The 19,732-nt window shown below is 37.5% G+C and overlaps 1 protein-coding gene across 6 annotated transcripts in view; it reads left to right on the top strand.

The window, feature by feature from the left end:
* The window catches only part of Ccdc18 (coiled-coil domain containing 18), a 141,548-nt gene that overhangs the window by 33,819 nt on the left and 87,997 nt on the right, over positions 1–19,732 (top strand). For 5 of the 6 annotated variants that reach the window (XM_048447047.3, XM_048447048.3, XM_048447054.3 and 2 more), the window contains 5 exons: positions 2,934–3,225; positions 5,236–5,360; positions 7,281–7,441; positions 12,494–12,714; positions 18,970–19,080. In XM_048447047.3, coding sequence (XP_048303004.3) covers positions 2,934–3,225; positions 5,236–5,360; positions 7,281–7,441; positions 12,494–12,714; positions 18,970–19,080 — 910 coding nt within the window. The remainder of the gene's footprint in view (positions 1–2,933; positions 3,226–5,235; positions 5,361–7,280; positions 7,442–12,493; positions 12,715–18,969; positions 19,081–19,732) is intronic. The other variant, XM_048447053.3, reaches the window with a different exon arrangement.

Below are 19,732 nucleotides of genomic sequence, written 5' to 3'. Positions count from 1 at the left end.
ATGTATTCACAGCATACAAAGGGGAATCCCACATCACCAAGTTAATATCCATTTTCATAACCTTAGACTATTAAGGTAGAGAGAGCAATTAAAATAATTTTTTTGTAATTGTATAATTGCAACACATTTTTCTTAAATTGGGTATTTTAAGTATTTTGTATTTTGCCTTGGTAGATGAGATAAAATTACTCGAATAGTCCTAGAATCTGATGTTATCAATTAAAATGTATGATTCTAGACATGGGATGCTGCTAATTATTCTCCGATAAAATATTTGATCACTAAAATTTTTGTCTTACATTTTATAAAATAACTTTTAAAAAGATTTTGTCTGTATTTTAAATTGTGGATATATTTGTGACTGTATCCAGGTTGGGGTGGTGTTGTGTTTGTCAATATGATATCGGAGGTTAGAAGAGGGCATTGAATTTCTGTAGCTAGAGTTACATATGGTTGTGAACCACCTAATATTGGTACTGAGAACTGAACTTGGGTTTTTTATAAGAACAACAATACCATTGAGCTATATCTCCAGTACCTATAAAGTAATTTTTATACTTAGACATTTCTTTTGTTTCCTGATGCTTCCCCATATGCTAGTACTGGAGATCAACTCCATGACCTTGCAGATGTCATGCAAGTAATCTACTACTGACCTCTGTCCCTCGTCTAGTAATTAGACTTCTATTTTTATTAAATTTTGTTTTTTGACAATTTAATATGTGTGTGTATATACATAATATATTCTGATTACTCTCTTCCTCCAATCTCACCTCCCCCTCCTACTTCTTTCAGTATCACTCCCAAGTTCATGTCTTCTTGTGTTGTGTACAACTGAGTTTAAGCAGGGCTATCTCTGTCCATGTGTGAGACTATCTGATGGAACTTGATATTCTCCCCAGTGGTATACAGATCCAGTCTTACACACGTGTAGTGTAGGCAGAGCACATGTTGTGAATCCACGATTGCAGTGGATGGTTCATGTGCAACAGGTGATATTTTGAAGACCTTTGTGTTTTTTCTGTTTCATATAATGTTGGCTATGAGTTTGTAATATTTAGCCTTTATTGTGTTGAGCAGTGTTTCTCTATACCCGTTTTCTCCAGAAATTTTAGTATGTAGAGATGTGGATTTTGTCAGAGATGTTTTCCGTATCTATTGAGATGATCATGTGATTTCTGTTTCTATGTCCATTTGTATGACTTATTATATTTGCATAAATTAAACCTCTGCATGTCTGGAATAAAGCCACTAATCATCTCTAATTTTATTAATTTGAATCTTCTCTTTCTTTTGGTTAATTTGTCTTACAGTTTTCCAGTCTTTTCGTCTTTTTCTTTTAAAAAATTATTTTCATTATTTGTGTACATTCTTTTAAGTGTGAATACAGGTACATGTCGTGGCCCACAAAAATCAGGAGATGGTATTAGATCCCCTGGAGCTGGAGTTATTGCAGTTGTGAGCCACCTGACATGGTTGCTGGGATCTGAACTTCATTCCCTGTATTAGGAGCAGCAAATACTTTTAATTGCAAAGCTGTTTCCCCAGCCTTTGTTTATCCTTTCAAAGAACCAACTCTTTGATTTCTTGTATTTATTTGTTTCCATTGTATTAATTTTTACCTCTCCTCTCTCTCTCTCTCTTTCTTTCTGGTTTTTCAAGATAAGGTTTCTTTGTGTAATAGGCCTGGCTGTCTTAGAACTTTCTTTGTAGAGCAGGCTGACCTCAACCTCACAGAGGTCTGCCAGCCTCTGCCACACGAGTACTGGGATTAAAGGCATGCTTCACCACACCCAGGTATTTCTGCCTGGTTTTAATTACTTATCCTAATTATTTTTTTTTGAGTTTGGTTTGTTTTTTCAGACTGTCTTTGTTGTCGTTTTGTTTTTTTGTTTTTCAACACGGGGTCTCTCTCTGTGTAACCCTGATTATTTTACTGAAACTCACTTTGTAGATCAGTCTATTCTTAGATCTGCCTGCTTCTGCTTCCTGAGTGTGGGGATTAAAGGTATGCACCACCGTGCCCAGCATAAATATTTTTCTTTGTAATCTGTCCTCAAGAAATTCAGCCAAAAGACATACAATTTAATCAGAAGTTTACTTAGAAAAGCAAAGTAAAACATACACGGCAAAGAGAGATGGGAGTGGGTTGTGCTGAGGGAGTAGGACAACAGCCCCTGCTTTTATGTTTAGATATTTACAAATATTTGTGAGGGGAATGGCATTCTCAGGGGGGTATGTTGGTGTTTCCCCTGCTTCCCAGATCATGGTTAACCTGATCTTCCTTCAATTCTGTTGAAAGTCTACAAAGATGAGAGGGGCGGGTGTCCAAACAGTAATGTAAATAGTATAATGATATCAGATCCTTTGAGTACATAGCGTTTTGTTAGTATGCATGTGTGGCAGTTAGGAAAGTGCCCTGGTACCTCAGTTTCTCCTCTTATGGGAAGAATGTATCTCCAGCTTTAAGAAGGTTTAACTATAACAAGGCATTCTTACATTCACAACACAGCTCCCAACAGTTCCCTGCTATCCTCAGTTCTGTAAGCATCTGTTTCTCTTTTCTTTAGTTCAAAAGATAGATTTACACACTGTAGCCTAGGCTGGTCTGCATGCACAGTATAGCACAAGCTGGCCCCAAACTTGCAACAGTTCTTTTACCTTCACCTCTTAAGTACTTGTAATACATGTGAGCAACCGTGCCTGGCCTACCGTCCTTGTACCCTTGGGATAGATGTGACGAATCTTCAGCATCGGGTTGTGTTCAGTGTATGGCATTTTGTTGAGAATATTTGCTATTTTCATATAGAATATTGGCCTCTACTTTTCCCTTTTTTTTCTTGTTGTGCCCTTGCTTTAAAGTGAGAGCATGTATGTGACTATTGAAAATGTATGTTCATTTTATTTTCAGTTTAATGTTGTTTTCTTTATAGGCAGTTAAAAGAAGAGTATAACAGTGGAAAAGAAAAATTAAGAATTATGACAATGAAAAATTCAGAAGTCATGTCACAGTTAACTGAATCTAGGCAAAGTATCCTGAAGCTAGAGAGTGAGTTAGAAGACAAAGATGAGGTATTGCGAGAAAAATTTTCTTTAATAAATGAAAACCGGGAATTGAAGGTTCGTGTTGCAGCACAGAATGAACGATTGGATTTGTGTCAGCAGGAAATAGATAGTTCAAGGTTGGAGCTGAGGAGCTTAGAAAAACTGATGTCCCAGATGCCGGTAAGTGTGTGTGAAGAGAAATGCAGTTCACTTGACTGCTGTGGAAAAGGAAGCCGCTGTGGTACAGAGCATCATTTGTGGCTGCTCTACTGGCTTACGTTCTCCTTGTCTGTTCAGCCAGTTGTTCCCCTCACACTTACCTTTCTACTCTTTTACCATGTCTTAGTCTCTGAGATGCCGTATAGAAGAACTGCACAGAATTTTAAAAGATTTTTGTTGAAGTATTATTTATATATTGAAAATTCATTCCTTTAAGGTATGCTATTAAGTACAATTACAATTAGTACACCTGCTTCAGGAAACCAACTATAGTTTTGTTGATTCTTGACATTTCATATGAGTAGAATTATAACAGCATGTTATTTTTTCTGTATTTTTCATATATTGAGGGTCATTCACATTGAGATATTAGTATTTCATTTCTTTTTTTGTGTTGAATAGTGTCTTAGTTAGGGTTCCTATTGCTGTGAATAGACACTATGAGCATGGGAACTCTTATAAAGAAAAACGTTTATTTGAAGTAGGTTCTTAAAATTTTCAAGCTTTAGTCCATTATCATGGTGGGGAGCATGGTGACGTGGCATTGCTGGAGAAAGATCTGCTACCTGTTGATATGCAGGCAACAAAGAAGTGCTGCTCCTTTGTGATCATTTTCTTTCAAACCACCACAGAAAGTATTCAGTTGAATCTATATACTATATCTTATTTAAGTACCAGTTGGTGACCATTTGGGCTATTTCTGCTTTTAGTCAGAATTAATAGTGCTTATGTGAGTATTGGCATAGAAGTGTTTTTGATGACATGTTTCAGGTTTTTTTTGTTTTTGTTTTTGGATAGATAACTAAGAGTAAAATTTCTGGGAAATTCATATCAAAATGTTTCCTAAAATTCCTACACAGTTAGAACTCTTCTAGTACTGATTGTTTCTCTTCATTTTTGTTGACATTTGTTGTGTCTCTCTATATCCTTCTTAGTCTGTGAGAACTAGTGTTTCACTATGGTTTTACTTTTTATTTTTCTGATGGCTAATGTTCAGCAACTTTACATATACTTATTAGACTAACATGGAATTAAAAATATTCATGTATGCCAATGAGATTAGAAAGGCCAGAAATTTGACATTGATAGGTATGAAATAAAGGTAAGAATGAGGAAATTACGTAAGTGTGTCACAGTTTGTTTTACTTAAGAGTGGATATAGACTGCATGCCACTTTCTCCCCAGTATTAAAGTGTCGTCAGTCATAAGACTGTGAGGCTGAAGTAACTTGGAAATCATCAGATTTGGTAATATCATTTCACTGTTCAAAAATGTGGTTGCAGAGAAATACTAACCTAATGAGCAATTAGCAGGAACAGGTTCTAAGCTCCTTGCCTTTGCTTTATCTGCTTAGGCGGTATTTACCAAGATGTTAGTTTACAATTTGTTGCCTTTTAAGAGTGAAACATAATATGCAGATATGCTTATTTTAATATACTCATTTTAAATTGAAATTTGTGTTTGTACTCAATGTCAAGTGTGATTTCACATGATTCTAAAGGTGGCTATAATATATGTTTAGTTCTTTGTTTTATAAAATGCTAAGTCTGACTTGGAAATATGGAATTTTTTTCATTTCTAGAAAACGTGATTTGGTTATAGCTTGAAGCTTTTAGTCATTGAGGCTTTGCTTTTTGTCACAATGACTACGTTTTAAAGTCCTGTATTATTTTGAAATTCTTGTATATCTTTTCTACCTATATTTCAAGTATTGCTACATATCTACATGCATCTAGAAAGACTTTGCTTCATGAGTTTTTTAAAAATGTATTTAAATACTGTAATTCATTTTAATTAAGTATTATGTTTTGAAATGTATTCATATTGATTTGCACAACTCAAACATGCCTATACAATCTACTGATAGATGCCAGATTATTTCCATGAAATTCAGTTTTTTAACCTGAGAATTCTAAGAAAACAGCTGTATCTTATACATAAGTTTATAAACATTTGTTTTTATACTTGCAGTTAAAAAGAGAAATAGTTGGCTTTAAGTCATCTCTTTCTAAGCAGCAGATGAATACTTTTTCTAACAAGGAGGACAATTGCCTTGGCTGCTGTGAGGCAAATAAATTGATGATTTCGGAATTGAGGTATGCTTTTCAGTTTTGAAAGTTATAGTAAATAGAATGTTTTGTTAGTCTTGAAGTTAAGATGGTTAGTTGAGTAGTTTAAAAAACATAGGAAATTTCAGAGAATCTTATAAAAATGTAGACTTCCCAAGTTAAAGTTGATTCTTAATATTATCTACATTGTAAATGTTTATATTCTTGCATAGTCATAAATATGTATACTAATGTTTATATTTGCTTAGCAACATTTAAAAAAATCTATTCGTTAGGGCTAGAGAGAGCCCGCTTAGTGAGTGAGAGCATGTACCGCTGTTGCAGAGAAGGTTAGCGTCCCGGGATTGCTGTCAGGCTGCTAACAACAACTTGAAATTCCAGCTCTAGGATATCCAGTACCTCTGACTCTGCCAGCACCTGCATTCATGTTTACATACTTTATCCTATAACAATACATATACACATAACTAAAAATGAAATAAATCTTACCAGGTGGTGGTCGTACACCCCTGTAATCCCAGCACTTGGGAGGCAGAGACAGGCGTATCTCTGTGAGTTTGAGGCCAGCCTGGTCTATAGAGCGAGTTCCAGGACAGGCTCCAAAGCTACACAGAGAAACCCTATCTCTAAAAACCTATATGTAGGTGTGTATATATATATATATATATACATACATACATACATATATATACATATATATGTATATAATAAATCTAAAAATTTTTCCAACCTTATTGAGATAGAGTAATTGGTCAAAGGATACATTTGTTTGGTTACTTTAATAGTTGTAGGAATTCCAAAGACTCAATAAAGAATTATGTTTAAAAAATAGTTGTAGTAATCTTTCCTAGAACTGTGTCACAATTAATTTATCCATCTTCTCTGATAGTTACCTAGTTTTTAATGTTTGTTCCATTATTAACAGAGCTTATAGGTTGTAGAGTATTTATATTTTCAATTTTTTTTTAAAATCATGTTTAAAAAATGGCTGAAGCAGTTTCCTGTCCAAATAGTGGTTTGTTAGAAAAATCCATTTCCTGGGGCTGGAGAGATGGCTCAGTGGTTAAGAGCACTGCCTGCTCTTCCAAAGGTCCTGAGTTCAATTCCCAGCAACCACATGGTGGCTCACAACCATCTATAATGAGATCTGGTGCCCTCTTCTGGCCTGCAGGCATACATGCAGACAGAATCCTGAGAATACTGTGTACATAATAAATAAACAAATCTTTTAGAAAAAATCCATTTCCTAACTAGCTGTGTGCATACTTTTGATTCCAACACTTAGGAGGCAGAAGCTGGGACTGGAGAGATGGCTTAGTGGTTAAGAGCACTGATTGCTCTTCCAGAAGACCTGGGTTCAGTTCCCAGCACCCACATGGCAGCTCACAGCTGTCTGTAACTCTAAGATCTGACACCCTCATGAAGACATCAGGCAGGCAAAACACCAATGCAAATAAAATTAAATAAATAATAAAAAAAACGAGGCAGAAGCTGGTGGATTTCTAAGTTTAAGGCAAGTCTGGTCTACATAGTGATTTTCAGGACATCCAGAGCTATATGGAGAGATCCTGTTTCAAAAAAGAAAAACAAAAATACCAAACGAAGAATTTGTGTGTCTTGCATAAGAGTTGACTGTTATCAGATTTTTAAAGTTTTTACTCATTTCATTATTTTATTACACACACACACACGCACACACGCACACATGTGCGCGTGCAAACACACACGCACTCACCCTAGCAGTTATATAGAGTTACAACCCCACTTCAGGAGTCATTCTCTCTTACTGTAGGATCCAGGGCCCAAACGCAGGTCCTCAAGCTTCTGAGGCAAGCACTTTGCCCCCGGAATCATCTTGTTGACCCAGTATTTGCAGTTTTAATGGTGAAAAATGCTACTTTAAAAATAGAATCTTAGTCATTTCTGGTTTCTTTCCTTTTGTTCTAGGATTAAGCTTGCAGTAAAAGAGGCTCAAATTCAAAAGCTTCATGCAAACCTAACTGTGAATCAGTTGTCTCAGAAGCCTGCTTCTTGTGATGATTTTCAAGAAGGTAGCAAAGTAAATACTTTAGAAACAGAGCCTGTTAAACTAGGTGGTAGTCAATTTGGTGAGTATTTTATATTGAATTACTTTAATAAATAACAATTAGTTTTTGCTGATAGTATCCTAAAGGAACAGATTATTGATAGCATTAAAAAAAAACAGGGGGCTGGAGAGATGTCTCAGAGGTTAAGAGCATGCCTGCTCTTCCAAAGGTCCTGAGTTCAATTCCCAGCAACCACATGGTGGCTCATGAACCATCTGTAATGGGGTCTGATACCCTCTTCTGGCATGCAGGGATACACATACAGTATATTGTATACATAATAAATAAATATTTTTTTAAAAAACACAGTCTCCTGTTATGGTTTGAAAAGACAGCAAAAATTGTTATATAATTGTTAGACTATGCATTATTTAAAAAATATATTGCTGAAAAAAATTTATTCAATAACATGTACCTGTTTCAAATATATAGTCAGGTTGCCAATCATGGAGGCACACATCTTTAATCCCAGCACTTGGGAGGTAGAGGCAGGTGTGTTATTTTTACTTTGACACAGTGACTGTGCCTTAATCTACTGCTATCTCAGTCAGCAGTTGCAACTCTGCAGTCACTAGCCTGCTTCTCTGGCAGCGGCCTGGCTGCTCAGGCTGCACCTGATAAGAATTCTGCTGCCACAGGCACTGGCTTTGTTTCTGCCAATAAATGTCACTTTAACTAAATCTCAATCATTCTAATTGTGAATAAGATTCAAGATTCATAGGCTGGTGGGGGGAACCTGAGAACTCAGAAAGGCTGACTAGCAACGACCTAACCTTCTCTCCTTGCTGCTCGTGTCTATCAGAGCAGAATTCTCACAAGGCTGTGGCCTGAGCAAAATAACAGGAATTAGCAACCACTGGTCATTAATATCTCTTGATATGAATGGACTCAATTCACCTATAAAAAGACACAGGCTAACAGATTAGATATGAAAACAGAATCCATCCTTCTGCTGCATACTAGAAACACACTTCAACCTCAAAGACAGACATTATCTGTAGCACAATTAATAAAAACCCAGAGACAGATATTGGGGTTCAGCCTTAAGGTCAGAAACGCAAAACAGCCAGCCACTGGCTCATACCTCTACCTCAGTCTGAAATGGCGATCCTGCCTCCAGGAATTTCAGAATGAGACTATGTCTGAGACTTGTCTTCTGTCATCTGTTCTTCTCTAGTGCTTGGATTAAAGGGATTCACCACTACCACCCAGTTTCTACGACAAACTGGTGTGGCTAGTGGATTTAAAGGTGTGTGGCACCACTGCCTGGTCTGTAAGGCTGGCCAGTGGGGCTTTTTTACTCTCTGGTCTTCAGACAAGCTTTATTTATTAAAATACAAGTAAAGTATCACTACAAAATATCTTGGGGTAACTGTAACCAAACAAGTGAAAGACCTGTATGTCAAGAACTTTAAGATTTTGAAGAATGAAATTGAAGAGGATATCAAAAAAAAGGAAAGACCTCCCATGCTCATGGATAGATATGATTAACATAGTAAAAATGACAATTTACAAGTTCAATGCAATACCCATCAAAACCCTAACACAATTCTTCATATATCTCTGAAGAACAATACCATATTTAATATGGACAAACGAAATACCCAGGTTAGCCAAAACAACCCTATACAATCAAGGGCTATCTGGAAGCATCACCATCCCTTCAGGCTCTATTATAGAGCCACAGTAATGAAAACAGACAGGTGTACTAATGAAATTGAAGACCCTGGTAGTAATCTACACACCTATGAACACCTGATTTTTGACAAAGAATCTAAAAATATAAAATGGAAAAAAGAAAACATTTTCAACAAATGGTGCTGGTATAACTGGATGTTGACATGTAGAAGAATGAAAATGGATCCATATTTATAACTATGCACAAAACTCAAGTCCAAATGGATCAAAGACCTCAACATAAATCCAGACATACTAATCCTCATAGAGGAGAATGTGGGAAGTACTCTTGAACACATGGGCACCTGAAAATACTTCCTAAATATAACAGCAGTAGCATACTTCAATCAACAATTAATAAATGGGACTGCCTGTAACTGAGACCCTTCTGTAAAGCAAAGGACACGGTCAACAAGACAAAACAACTGCCTACAGAATGGGAAAATTTTCACCAACTCTATGTCTGACAGACGGCTGATCTCCAAAATATACAAAGAATTCAAGAAACTGGACATCAAACTACCAAATATTCCAATTAAAATGGGGTACTGATGTAAACAGAATTCTCAACAGAAAAATCTCAAGTGGCCAAAAGACACTGAATGAAATGCTCAATATCCTTAGCTATCAGAGAAATGCAAATCAGAACAACTCTAAGATACCATCCTACCCTGATCAGAATGGTTAAGATAAAAAACACCAAAGAGGATGTGGAGTCAGGGGAACACTTCTCTATTGCTAGTTGGAATGCAAACTTATACAGCCAGTTTGGATATCAGTATAGCAGTTTCTCAGAGAATTGGAATCAGTCTACCTCAAGACCCAGCAATATCCTTATTGGGCATATACTCAGTGGATGTACACTTGTACTACAAAGACATTTGTTCAACTATGTTCATAGCAGCAATATTTATAATAACCAGAAGCTGGAAACAACTTTATGCCTCTCAACTGAAGAATAGGATAAAGAAAAGGTACATTTACATAATGGTGTACTACTCAGTGGTAAAAAACAATGACATTCTGAAATTTGTAGGCAAATGAATGGAACTAGAAAAATTATCCTGAGTGGCGTAACCCAAACCCAGAAAGACAAATGAAATATGTACTCACTCGTAAGTGGATATCATACATAAAATAAAGGATGACCAGCCTATAGTCCATAACCCCAGAGAAGCTAGCACCCTCATCTAGAAACAGACAGAAGCAAATGCAGAGATCTACAACTGACCACTGGGCCAAGCTCCCAGAGCACAATTGAAAGAGGAATAATAATATGAACTGTAGTGGGGGGCGAGGGGGTCGCTTGTTCGTCCCTGCTGCCCAGAACCAAAATAATCACACAGAATTATTATTTAAAATCAGTGCTTGGCCCATTAGCTTAGGTTTTTATTTGTTAACTCCTATATCTTAGTTTAACCCATCTCCATTAATCTGTGCATCACTACAAGGTCGTGGCCTACTAGCAAAATTTCAGTACTTCTGTTTCCAGCAGCAACTCCTTGGCTTCTCTCTGACTCCGCCCTTCTTTCTCCCAGCATTCAGTCCAGTCCTCTACACCTAGCTCTGCTCTGCTCTGCCCTGCTCTGCTATAGGCTCAAAGTGGTTCTTTATTCATTAATGGTAATCACAGCATACAGAGGGAAATCCCACATCAGTGATCAAAGGGGTTAAGACCATAATTGGGAAACCCACCGCAGAATTAGCTGATCCCGAAATAGTAGGAGGTCACTGACTCTGGACTGACAACTGGGGAACCTGCATAGGAAAGAACTAGGCCCACCCCCTGAATGCAGGTGACAATCATGTGGCATGGGAAGTATGTGGGTCTACTGCCAGTGGGACCAGGATCTAACCCTAACGCATGAACTGACTTTGTTGAGCCCATTCTCTATGGAGAGATACCTTGCTCAGCCTAGGTGCTGGGAGTGGGGGTTGTGGGGGAGCCTTGGTCCTGCCTCAACTAGGTCATGAAACAGACTTAGTTATCTTCCCAAGGGAGTCCTTACCCTCTCTGAGGAGCAGATGGGGGTGGTGTAGAGTGGGGGCAAAGTTGGGGGAGTTGGAGGAGAGGAGGGAGGGGGAACTGGGATTGATATGTTTTTTTTTCTTTTTTTTTTTTTTAAAAAAAAAAGGAATAGTTTTTTTCATTTCTGTGAAAATATCATTGGAATTTTGATGGGTATTTATCAAATTAGATCTCTAGTTTGTTTTGTGTTCTATGATCATTTTCACAATTAATTCTGCCAATCTGTGAACATAGGAGATCTTTCCAACTAATATTGTTGTCTTTAGTTTTTTCTACTTTCTCTTAATTTTTTTTTTATTGTAGAGGTCTTTTGTAGCAAGACTTTTTCTGTCTCATCAGTCAACTCCCAAATAATGACTCAGAGACTTCTTAATAATTATGAATGTTTGCACTATAGCTTAGACTTGTTCCTACCTAGCTCTTATAACTTAAATTAACCCATTTATATTAATCTGCATTCTATTCTGTGGCATTACCTTTCTTCCATCTTGTATCTTCTGTTTCCTCTCCATGTCCTCTGGTGTCTCTCCTGCACCTAGGTTCATCTCTTCCTTCTCTCTTTCTGCCCAGAAGTCCTGCTAAACCTCTTCTTGCCTACCTATTGTCCATTTAACTCTTTATTAAACCAATCAAAAGATGCCTTAGCAAAGATACTTCTTTACAGTGTACAAAAAGATTATTAGACAACAGTCTTTTGCCACCTTAGGTTGTTTCTAGTTACTTTAAATATTAGGTCATATTGTCTCCAAATTGGGACCTTCCCCTCCCTTTTTTCTTATATTATTGCTCTAGCTAAGACTTTAAGTACTGTTTTAAATAAGAGACAAGACAGTGAACCTCCTTGTCTTGTTCAAGGTTTTGAAGGAAATATTCTTTGTTTTCTCCCATTTAGTATAATGTTGGCCAAAGGTTTTGTTGTATAAAGCTTTTATTATGCTGACTTATATTCCTTCTATGCCTAGTTTCTTCAGGTATTTTTTTTATTGGTTTTTTGAGACAGGGTTTCTCTGTAGCTTTGGGGCCTGTCACGGAACTAGCTTTTGTAGACCAGTCTGGTCTCGAACTCACAGGGGTTCATCTGCCTCTCCTCCTGAGTGCTGGGATTAAAGGTGTGTGCCACCACTGCCCAGCTCAGGTTGTTTTATTGTGATAGAATATTGAACTTTGTTGAAGGCCTTTTGTACATCAATTGAGTTTTTGTCCTTACAAGTCATTTTATGTGCTGTATTACAGCTACTAAGTTGCATATTCTTTAATTATTTAAATAAGAAAATAATCTTTATTATTAAATCTTTCAACTAATTAAGTCAATTTTTGACTCTTAGAACTTTTATTTAGAGCAATTTTTCTTTTGTGTTAAATTTCAGAAAATGTGAAGGAGAGAAATCAGCATACTATGAACAAACAGTATGAAAGAGAAAAAGAAAGACTTGCTACGGGAATAGAGGAACTGCGTGCTAAACTAATACAAGTAGAAGCTGAGAATTCAGATTTGAAGGTTGACATGGCACACAGAACTAGGCAATTTCAGCTAATTCAAGAGGAACTACTAGAGAAAGCTTCAAATGCTAGCAAACTGGAAAATGAAGTAAGTTTGGATTTATCCGGGTGTAAGTGCTAAACTTTGAAGTAGAAAAACAGTATTGCTATGGGGTTTGTCAATGTTGAAGTCTAGATTTGTAGGGCTTTGGAAAATGGTACCATATCTCTTAAAAACATAATGAAAATGTATGTTTAATTTATATTGAAAGTAGGAAAATACTACCTAGTAGCTAAAAGTTCTCAAATTTGATAAAACTGATAAAATGTGTTAATGTAAAATAGTACACGTTTATTGATCTTAGATTGTGATTGGAAGAAGGAGTGGGAATAGAGAGTTTCAAATTTCAACCCCACCTAGGAAAGCTGTGAACGTGTAGATTTCTGGGCTTCTAGCTGTAGACTGATATTTCTTTGGGCCTCCAGCTCACAAAAGAACAACACGAAGCCAGGACAGTGGTGGCACATATCTTTAGTCCTAGCACCCAGGAGGCAGAGGCAGGTGAACCTCTGTGATTTCAAGGCCAGCCTGGTCTATGAGAGCTAGTTCCAGGACAGGCTCCAAAGTTACAGAGAAAGTGGGACAACCTTATGATATAGACTGACCTTTTATAGTCAATAATAAGTTTCCATGTTGTTCCACTAGCTCTTTTGACTTAATTTAACCCACTTTTATTCATCTACATGTTACCATGTGTCTTGTGACTTTTACCTTCCTTCCTGTATGTCTTCTTCCCCTGTGTCTTGCTGGCAACTCTGCCATTCTTCCTAGAGCTTTCTCTGTCCAGAATTTCAGCCACACCTCCTGCCTAGCTATTGGCTGCTTAGTATTTACTAAACCAGTCACAGTGGCATATTTTTATGTACTGTAATAGAATCTGTAAGTTGTGACTCAGCAGGTATAACTCAGGAATCTAATTTTAAAATGTTACATGTGAATCTAATACTGTGGGTTATATTCTGAAAAGTAACTATGCATGTTTTTCAATTAGGTAATCTTTTTAAAGAAATTATATATTTATCTCATTAATTTCTGTATGGTATATTGCTTCTGCCTTACAACTTCTAAAGTTTCCCAGTGCAAATCTATCAGTAAATAGGTTTTGTCTGAGAAAATTTTCTTCTTCATATTCTGAAAGTTTTTTATTCATAGACTAGAGAATGTCCCATAAGCCCCTTAAAATAAACCTTTAAATTTGAATATTTCTTCTTAAAATACATCCTGATCATACTTTTTCTTTCTTCCAAATTCCTCCCAGATCCTACCCATCTCCCCACCTACTAAACTCTATGCCATTTCTTTCTTTCTCTTTCTTTCTTTCTTTCTTTCTTTCTTTCTTTCTTTCTTTCTCTCTCTCTCTCTCTCTCTCTCTCTCTCTCTCTCTCTCTTTCTTTCTTTCTTTCTTTCATATTAGAAAAAAAAACCAGGCAAACAAAAGGAAAAACACCCACACTCTCCCCTAAGTCACACAAGAAACATATACATATTAAGAAATAAAACAAAGAATAATAATTTAAAAAAACCCCTGATCTTTGTGTTCCCATTTACTGCATGAAGAACCTTCTCTTATAATGGATGAATGAGACACTAATCAGTGGGTATATCAGATGTCTTTAGGAGTCATTTTATTGATCTGTTAATTTAGCAAAACCAGCAGTATTTGGTTTTTACCTAAGTCCATGGCCTATCTAGTTCCACTTGGATTCTTGGTCACCTGAGCAATATCAGGCGTGGGTTCCAGCTTGTGTAGTGAGCCTTAAATCCAATCAGATGGGGGTTGGTTACTCCCACAACATGAGCCGTGATTGCAGAAGCATATCTTGCCAACACCTCAGCATTTTAGATTACAGGGTTAGTAGCTGGGTTGATGGTTCCCTTTTCTTCTGGAGTGGCATGCAGAATACCTTTCAGTTGTATGAACACTGGTCAGTAGGGTTGAAGGCTTTTCCATGTTCAATGAGATGCATAGGTGTTGTCTTCAGAAATAGGGCCTTACCATCAATTTGTGGAGGGCAACTACTATCCATGGCAATAGCCTGAGATGTTTGGGGTTTCCATGGGTCCCCTTTGGTGAATGACTCAACTAGATTTAACTCATTCCTAACACTGAAGGTTTCACTTGGTGGCAAAAGATGTCTAGTTGAGGCGTTGTCTCCCTGTTATTTATATTTCTTTCATTTATGTATCTATTTTAGGAAGATTCTACTTAAAACTGAATAAATAGGTTTCCATTTGAGCCCTCAAATGACCTTTAGTGTTAGCTGTTCCTCACTGTATTCCCTTCCCTACTATTCTTCCATTCCTCTCCCCATTTAGTCCTCCCATTCCAGTCTCCCCTGCCCTCTAGAATTATATATTCTAGTTTTCCTTTACAAGATAGCCAACTCTGTTGTTATACGGATTGTAGCACACTGTTTAAGTCTTAAAGGCTAAAAGCTACATATAAGAGAGGATATACAATATTTTGGGGGGGGGGGGTCTGTGTTATCTCATTGGGATGATTTTTTTTCTATCTCTATCCATTTACCTGCAAGTTTCATAATACCAGAGATCCGCCTCTGCGTCCTGAGTGCTGGGATTAAAGGCATGTGTCACCACGCCCAGCTAACTTTCACTAGCTGAACAATATTCCACTGTGTAAATGTACCACATTGTGTAAATGTACCATCCTTTCACTGACTGATGGACATCTAGGCCATTTACAGTTTATGAACAGAGCAGCAAAAAATATGAATGAATAAGTATTCTGGTAGTAGGATGCAGAGTTCCTTGGGTATATGCCCTGGATTGGTATGGCTGGATTTGGTGGTAGACCTATTATTCCCAGCTTCCAAGGAACTGCCAAACTGATCTGTATAGTGGCTGTACTAGTTTATATTGCCCACTGGCAATGAATAACTCCTTTTCTTACCCCACATGCTAGCCAGCATGAGCTATCAGTTTTAGTGAACTTGGCCATTCTGACTGATGTAAGATGAAATCTCAATGTAGTTTTAATTTGCATTTCTGTAATTGTAATGGATTTGCTGCCAGTCCCCGGCAGCTAGCTGCGGGATCCCAAAAGCAACCCTGGCAGCTTGCTGTGGGATCCTAGCAGTGGCAAACAGTGGGTCCCTGGACGGTGCAAGTGAGCCATGTGGGGCGGTGGGTGGGAGACACACAGATAGGAATATCCCAAGTGGAACTGGATATTTATCTAGTGATTATGGAAGGGAAGGGGGAAGAGAGAGAGAGAGAGAGAGAGAGAGAGAGAGAGAGAGAGAGAGAGAGGAGAGAGAGAAAGAGGAGAGAAAGAAAGAGGAGAGAGAGAAAGAGAGAAGGGGAGAAGTGGGGAGAGACAGAAGCTGCTTCTCCGAGAGGAAGACTAACAATTTTGAACATTTAAGTGATTCTCAGCCATTTATGTTTTATCTTTTGAGAACTCTGCTTAGTTCTGTACTCCATTTTTAACTTGAGTTATTTGTTTTCTTGATATCCAGGTTTCTAGTTCTTTATATATCTTAGATGTTATCCCCCATTGGACGTGTAGTTAATAAAGACCTTTTCCCATTCTGTATGCTGCTGCTTTGCCCCAATAATGTATTCTTTGTCATATAGAAGCTTTTTAGTTTCATGGGGTTCCGTTAATCAATTGTTAGTCTTATTTCCTGTGCTATCAGTGTTCTGTTCAGGAAGTCTTTTCCTGTGCCAATGAATCAAGCCTATTCCCCACTTTATATCCTATCAAATTCAGGGTATCTGGTCTTAGATTAAGGTCCTTGCTCCATTTGGGGTTGAGTTTTGTACAGGTGTCCTGACCAGCGGGACAGGAATAGAACCAAATTTGCCCTGGAGGGGAGGAATGAAGGACAAGAGACACAAGAAATGGACAGCAAGTCTGAATTCTGATCAAACTGCAAGCTTTATTTTTTCACAGGAGCATTTTATAGCAAAAGGGCAGGGGAGGGTAGTATGCTGGAATGTCAGGTCTGGAGACTTCTTTGGCTGAGAGAAAGAGATAAAGGGAATACTGAGGGTCTGTGACTATAAACTAACAAAGGAAATGCTGATTGCTTCTGAAGCCTGGGGCCTGCAGGTCTCACAGGTACTGGGTTAATTTCCAAGGCCAGGAACTTGCCCTGCAGAGGTGAATACCTTACTTAATTTGTGACTAAGATGGCTATAACCAAAATACAGGTCTTTGCTTCCAGCATACAGAGTGATAATTATGGATATATTTGCATTCTTCTATATATAGCCTTCCAGTTTAACCAACACCTTTTGTTGAAGATGCTGTATTTCTTTCAGTATATATTTTTGGTTTCTTTGTTAAAAATCAGGTGTCTATAGGTGTGTAAACTTACTTTTGACTCCTCAATTAGATTCACTGATCAATGTGTCTCTTTTTATTACAATATTTTGTTGTTGTTTTCATTCCTATAGTACAACTAGAAATCTGGAATGGTGATATGTACAGCATTTCTTTTATTATCCAGGATTGTTTTTAGCTATCCTGGCTATTTTGTGTTTCTATATAAAACTTAAAAATGATTTTCCACTTTGGCAATGGTTTTCAGTTCTGTGAAGAATTGTATTGGAATTCTGATAGGGATTGCTTTTGGTAGGATGGCCATTTTCACTTTATTAACCCTACTCGTCCATGAGTATGGGAGATCATTCCATTTTCTGAGGTCTTCTTAATTTCTTTCTTCAGTGTCTTAAAGCTTTTATTACTGAAGTCTTTCACTTGCTTGGTTATTCTAAACTTCTTTCTGTCTGTCTAATTTTTGAAGATACTGTGAAAGTACTTACCACCTGTAGACTATTGTGGGAGGCTGCTTGTTTGTTCCCGGCTGCCCAGTACCGAAATAATCACACAGAAACTGTAATAATTACAGCACTGCTTGGCCTATTAGCGTATACATATTTCTACCTCACTCTTATCTCTTAAATTAATCCATCTCTATTCATCTGTGTATCGCCATGAAGTTACAACTTACTGGAAAGGTTCCAGCTTGGTGGCGGCTACATGGTGTCTCCAAACTCTGCCTTCCTTCTCCCAGCATTCAGTTTAGTTTCCCTGCCTAGCTCTACTCTGCCCTATCACAGGCCAAGACAGCTTCTATATTAACCAATGGTATTCACAGCATACAGAGGGCAATCCTGCATCAGTAGAGTTTAGTGGAATTTTTAGGGTCTTTTTGTTTGTTTGTGCTTTTTTTTCCAAGGTAGAGTTTCTCTGTGTAGCTCTGGCTATCTTGGAACTTACTTTGTAGACCAGAAGAACCTCTCACAGAGATCTTCCTTCCTCTGTCTCCCTGAGTGCTGGGTGATGTGGGATTCCCCTCTGTATGTCGTGAATACCATTGGTTAATAAAGAAACTGTTTTGGACCTGTGCAGGTAATAGTTGTAGGTGGGGAAAACTAAACTCAATGCTGGGAGAAAGAAAGAGGAGTTAGTGAGAAGCCATAGAGCCTCTGACAGAGACAGACATGCTGAAACTTTGCTGGTAGGCCACGACCTTGTGGTGATGCACAGATTAATGGAGATGGGTTAAACTAAGATATAAGAGTTAGCCAGAAGTATGCTTAAGCTATTGGTCAAACAGTATTGTAAATAATATAGTTTCTGTGTGATTATTTCTGGAGTCTGGGCAGCCGGGAAACAAACAAACGACCCTCCCACAACAGCTGGGATTAAAGGTGTGCGTTATCATGGCCTGACTTTCCCCCACCTTTTGATTTACTGTTCTGGGATTATTTATTCCTTGTGTTTTCTTAGGTGTGCTAAATCTTCAGACTGAAATTTTCCATTTAGTTCCTTCTATATAGCTAGATTGGTAGATGGATACTGCTTAAATTAGGTTTTATTATCAATAATTTTTTTCCCTCTGTATGGTTGATTATTTTGCTGGCTATAGTAATTTGGGTTGTGAGCGTGTTATGGAAGCACTCTACTGCTGAGTGTATCACCAACCTAGTTCTAGTCCTTAAGTATATACATTAAGAGATTATTTGCTGGGCATTGGTGGCACATGCCTTTAATTCCAGCATTCAGGAAACAGAAACAGGTGGATCTCTGTTCAAGGCCAGCCTGGTCTACAGAGCTTTTCAGAGCTGCTTATACAGAGAAAACTTTCTGTTTTGAAAAACAACCAAAAAAAATTTTTTTAAAAATTTCAATGTATTTTTTAATCTATTACAATAAATTTCTCCAGTTTATTAGCTATAGTGTATTTCAGTTTTGGAATGATGAGTAGGTATTTGATTTTAAAATGTATGTCATTTCTTTTAAAGCTGCATTTTTTTGTTGTTGTTTTTCAGATGACAAAGAAATGTTCTCAACTTTTAACTCTAGAAAAACAGTTGGAAGAAAAAATTGTTGCATATTCTTCTATTGCTGCAAAAAATGCAGAACTTGAACAGGAGCTCATGGTAAAATCTGCCATTTTATTTTGCTTTTTAATTGTTAGTCTTTTTGATCTATTATGTAGTATTGTAGCAGCAAGGAACCACTTGTTCATCCTGGCTGCCCTGACCCAAAATAAGCACACAGAACTGTGTTTATTCAAACACTGCTTGGCCCATTAGCTCTAACTTCTTATTGGCTAACTCTTACATCTTAATTTAACCCATTTCTAGTAATTTGTATATCTCCACATGGCCGTGACTTACTGGCAGAGATTCAGCATATCTGTCTCTGGTGGCTCCATGACTTCTCTGACACTGCCTTTCTTTCTCCCAGCATTCAGTTCTGTCTCCCCTGCTTACCTAAGTTCTGCCCTATCAACAGGCCAAGGCAGTTTCTTTATTCATTAACCAAGAAAGCAACACAGATGGAAGGACCTCCTACACCATAGTATGTCTTTGAAGGTTCTTTGTTGGTTTCTAATTGCTATTACCAATTTAAAGATGATAGTACAGTGTTGGAGTCACTTACTATTATTCTGTCAGAACTTATCTAACCTTTTATTCCTTTTAGTGCTTGGAATTGCAGCCAGAACATTTAGTGTGTGTATATTTACAATTGTTACGTCTTTGTGTATACAGGCGTACTTATCCATGTGTGCATATGTACAGTCCAGAT

This window comes from Myodes glareolus, chromosome 8, assembly GCF_982192425.1.
Source record: "Myodes glareolus chromosome 8, mMyoGla1.1, whole genome shotgun sequence".
NCBI lineage: Eukaryota > Metazoa > Chordata > Mammalia > Rodentia > Cricetidae > Myodes > Myodes glareolus.
This window is presented reverse-complemented; position numbering and strand designations above follow the sequence as displayed.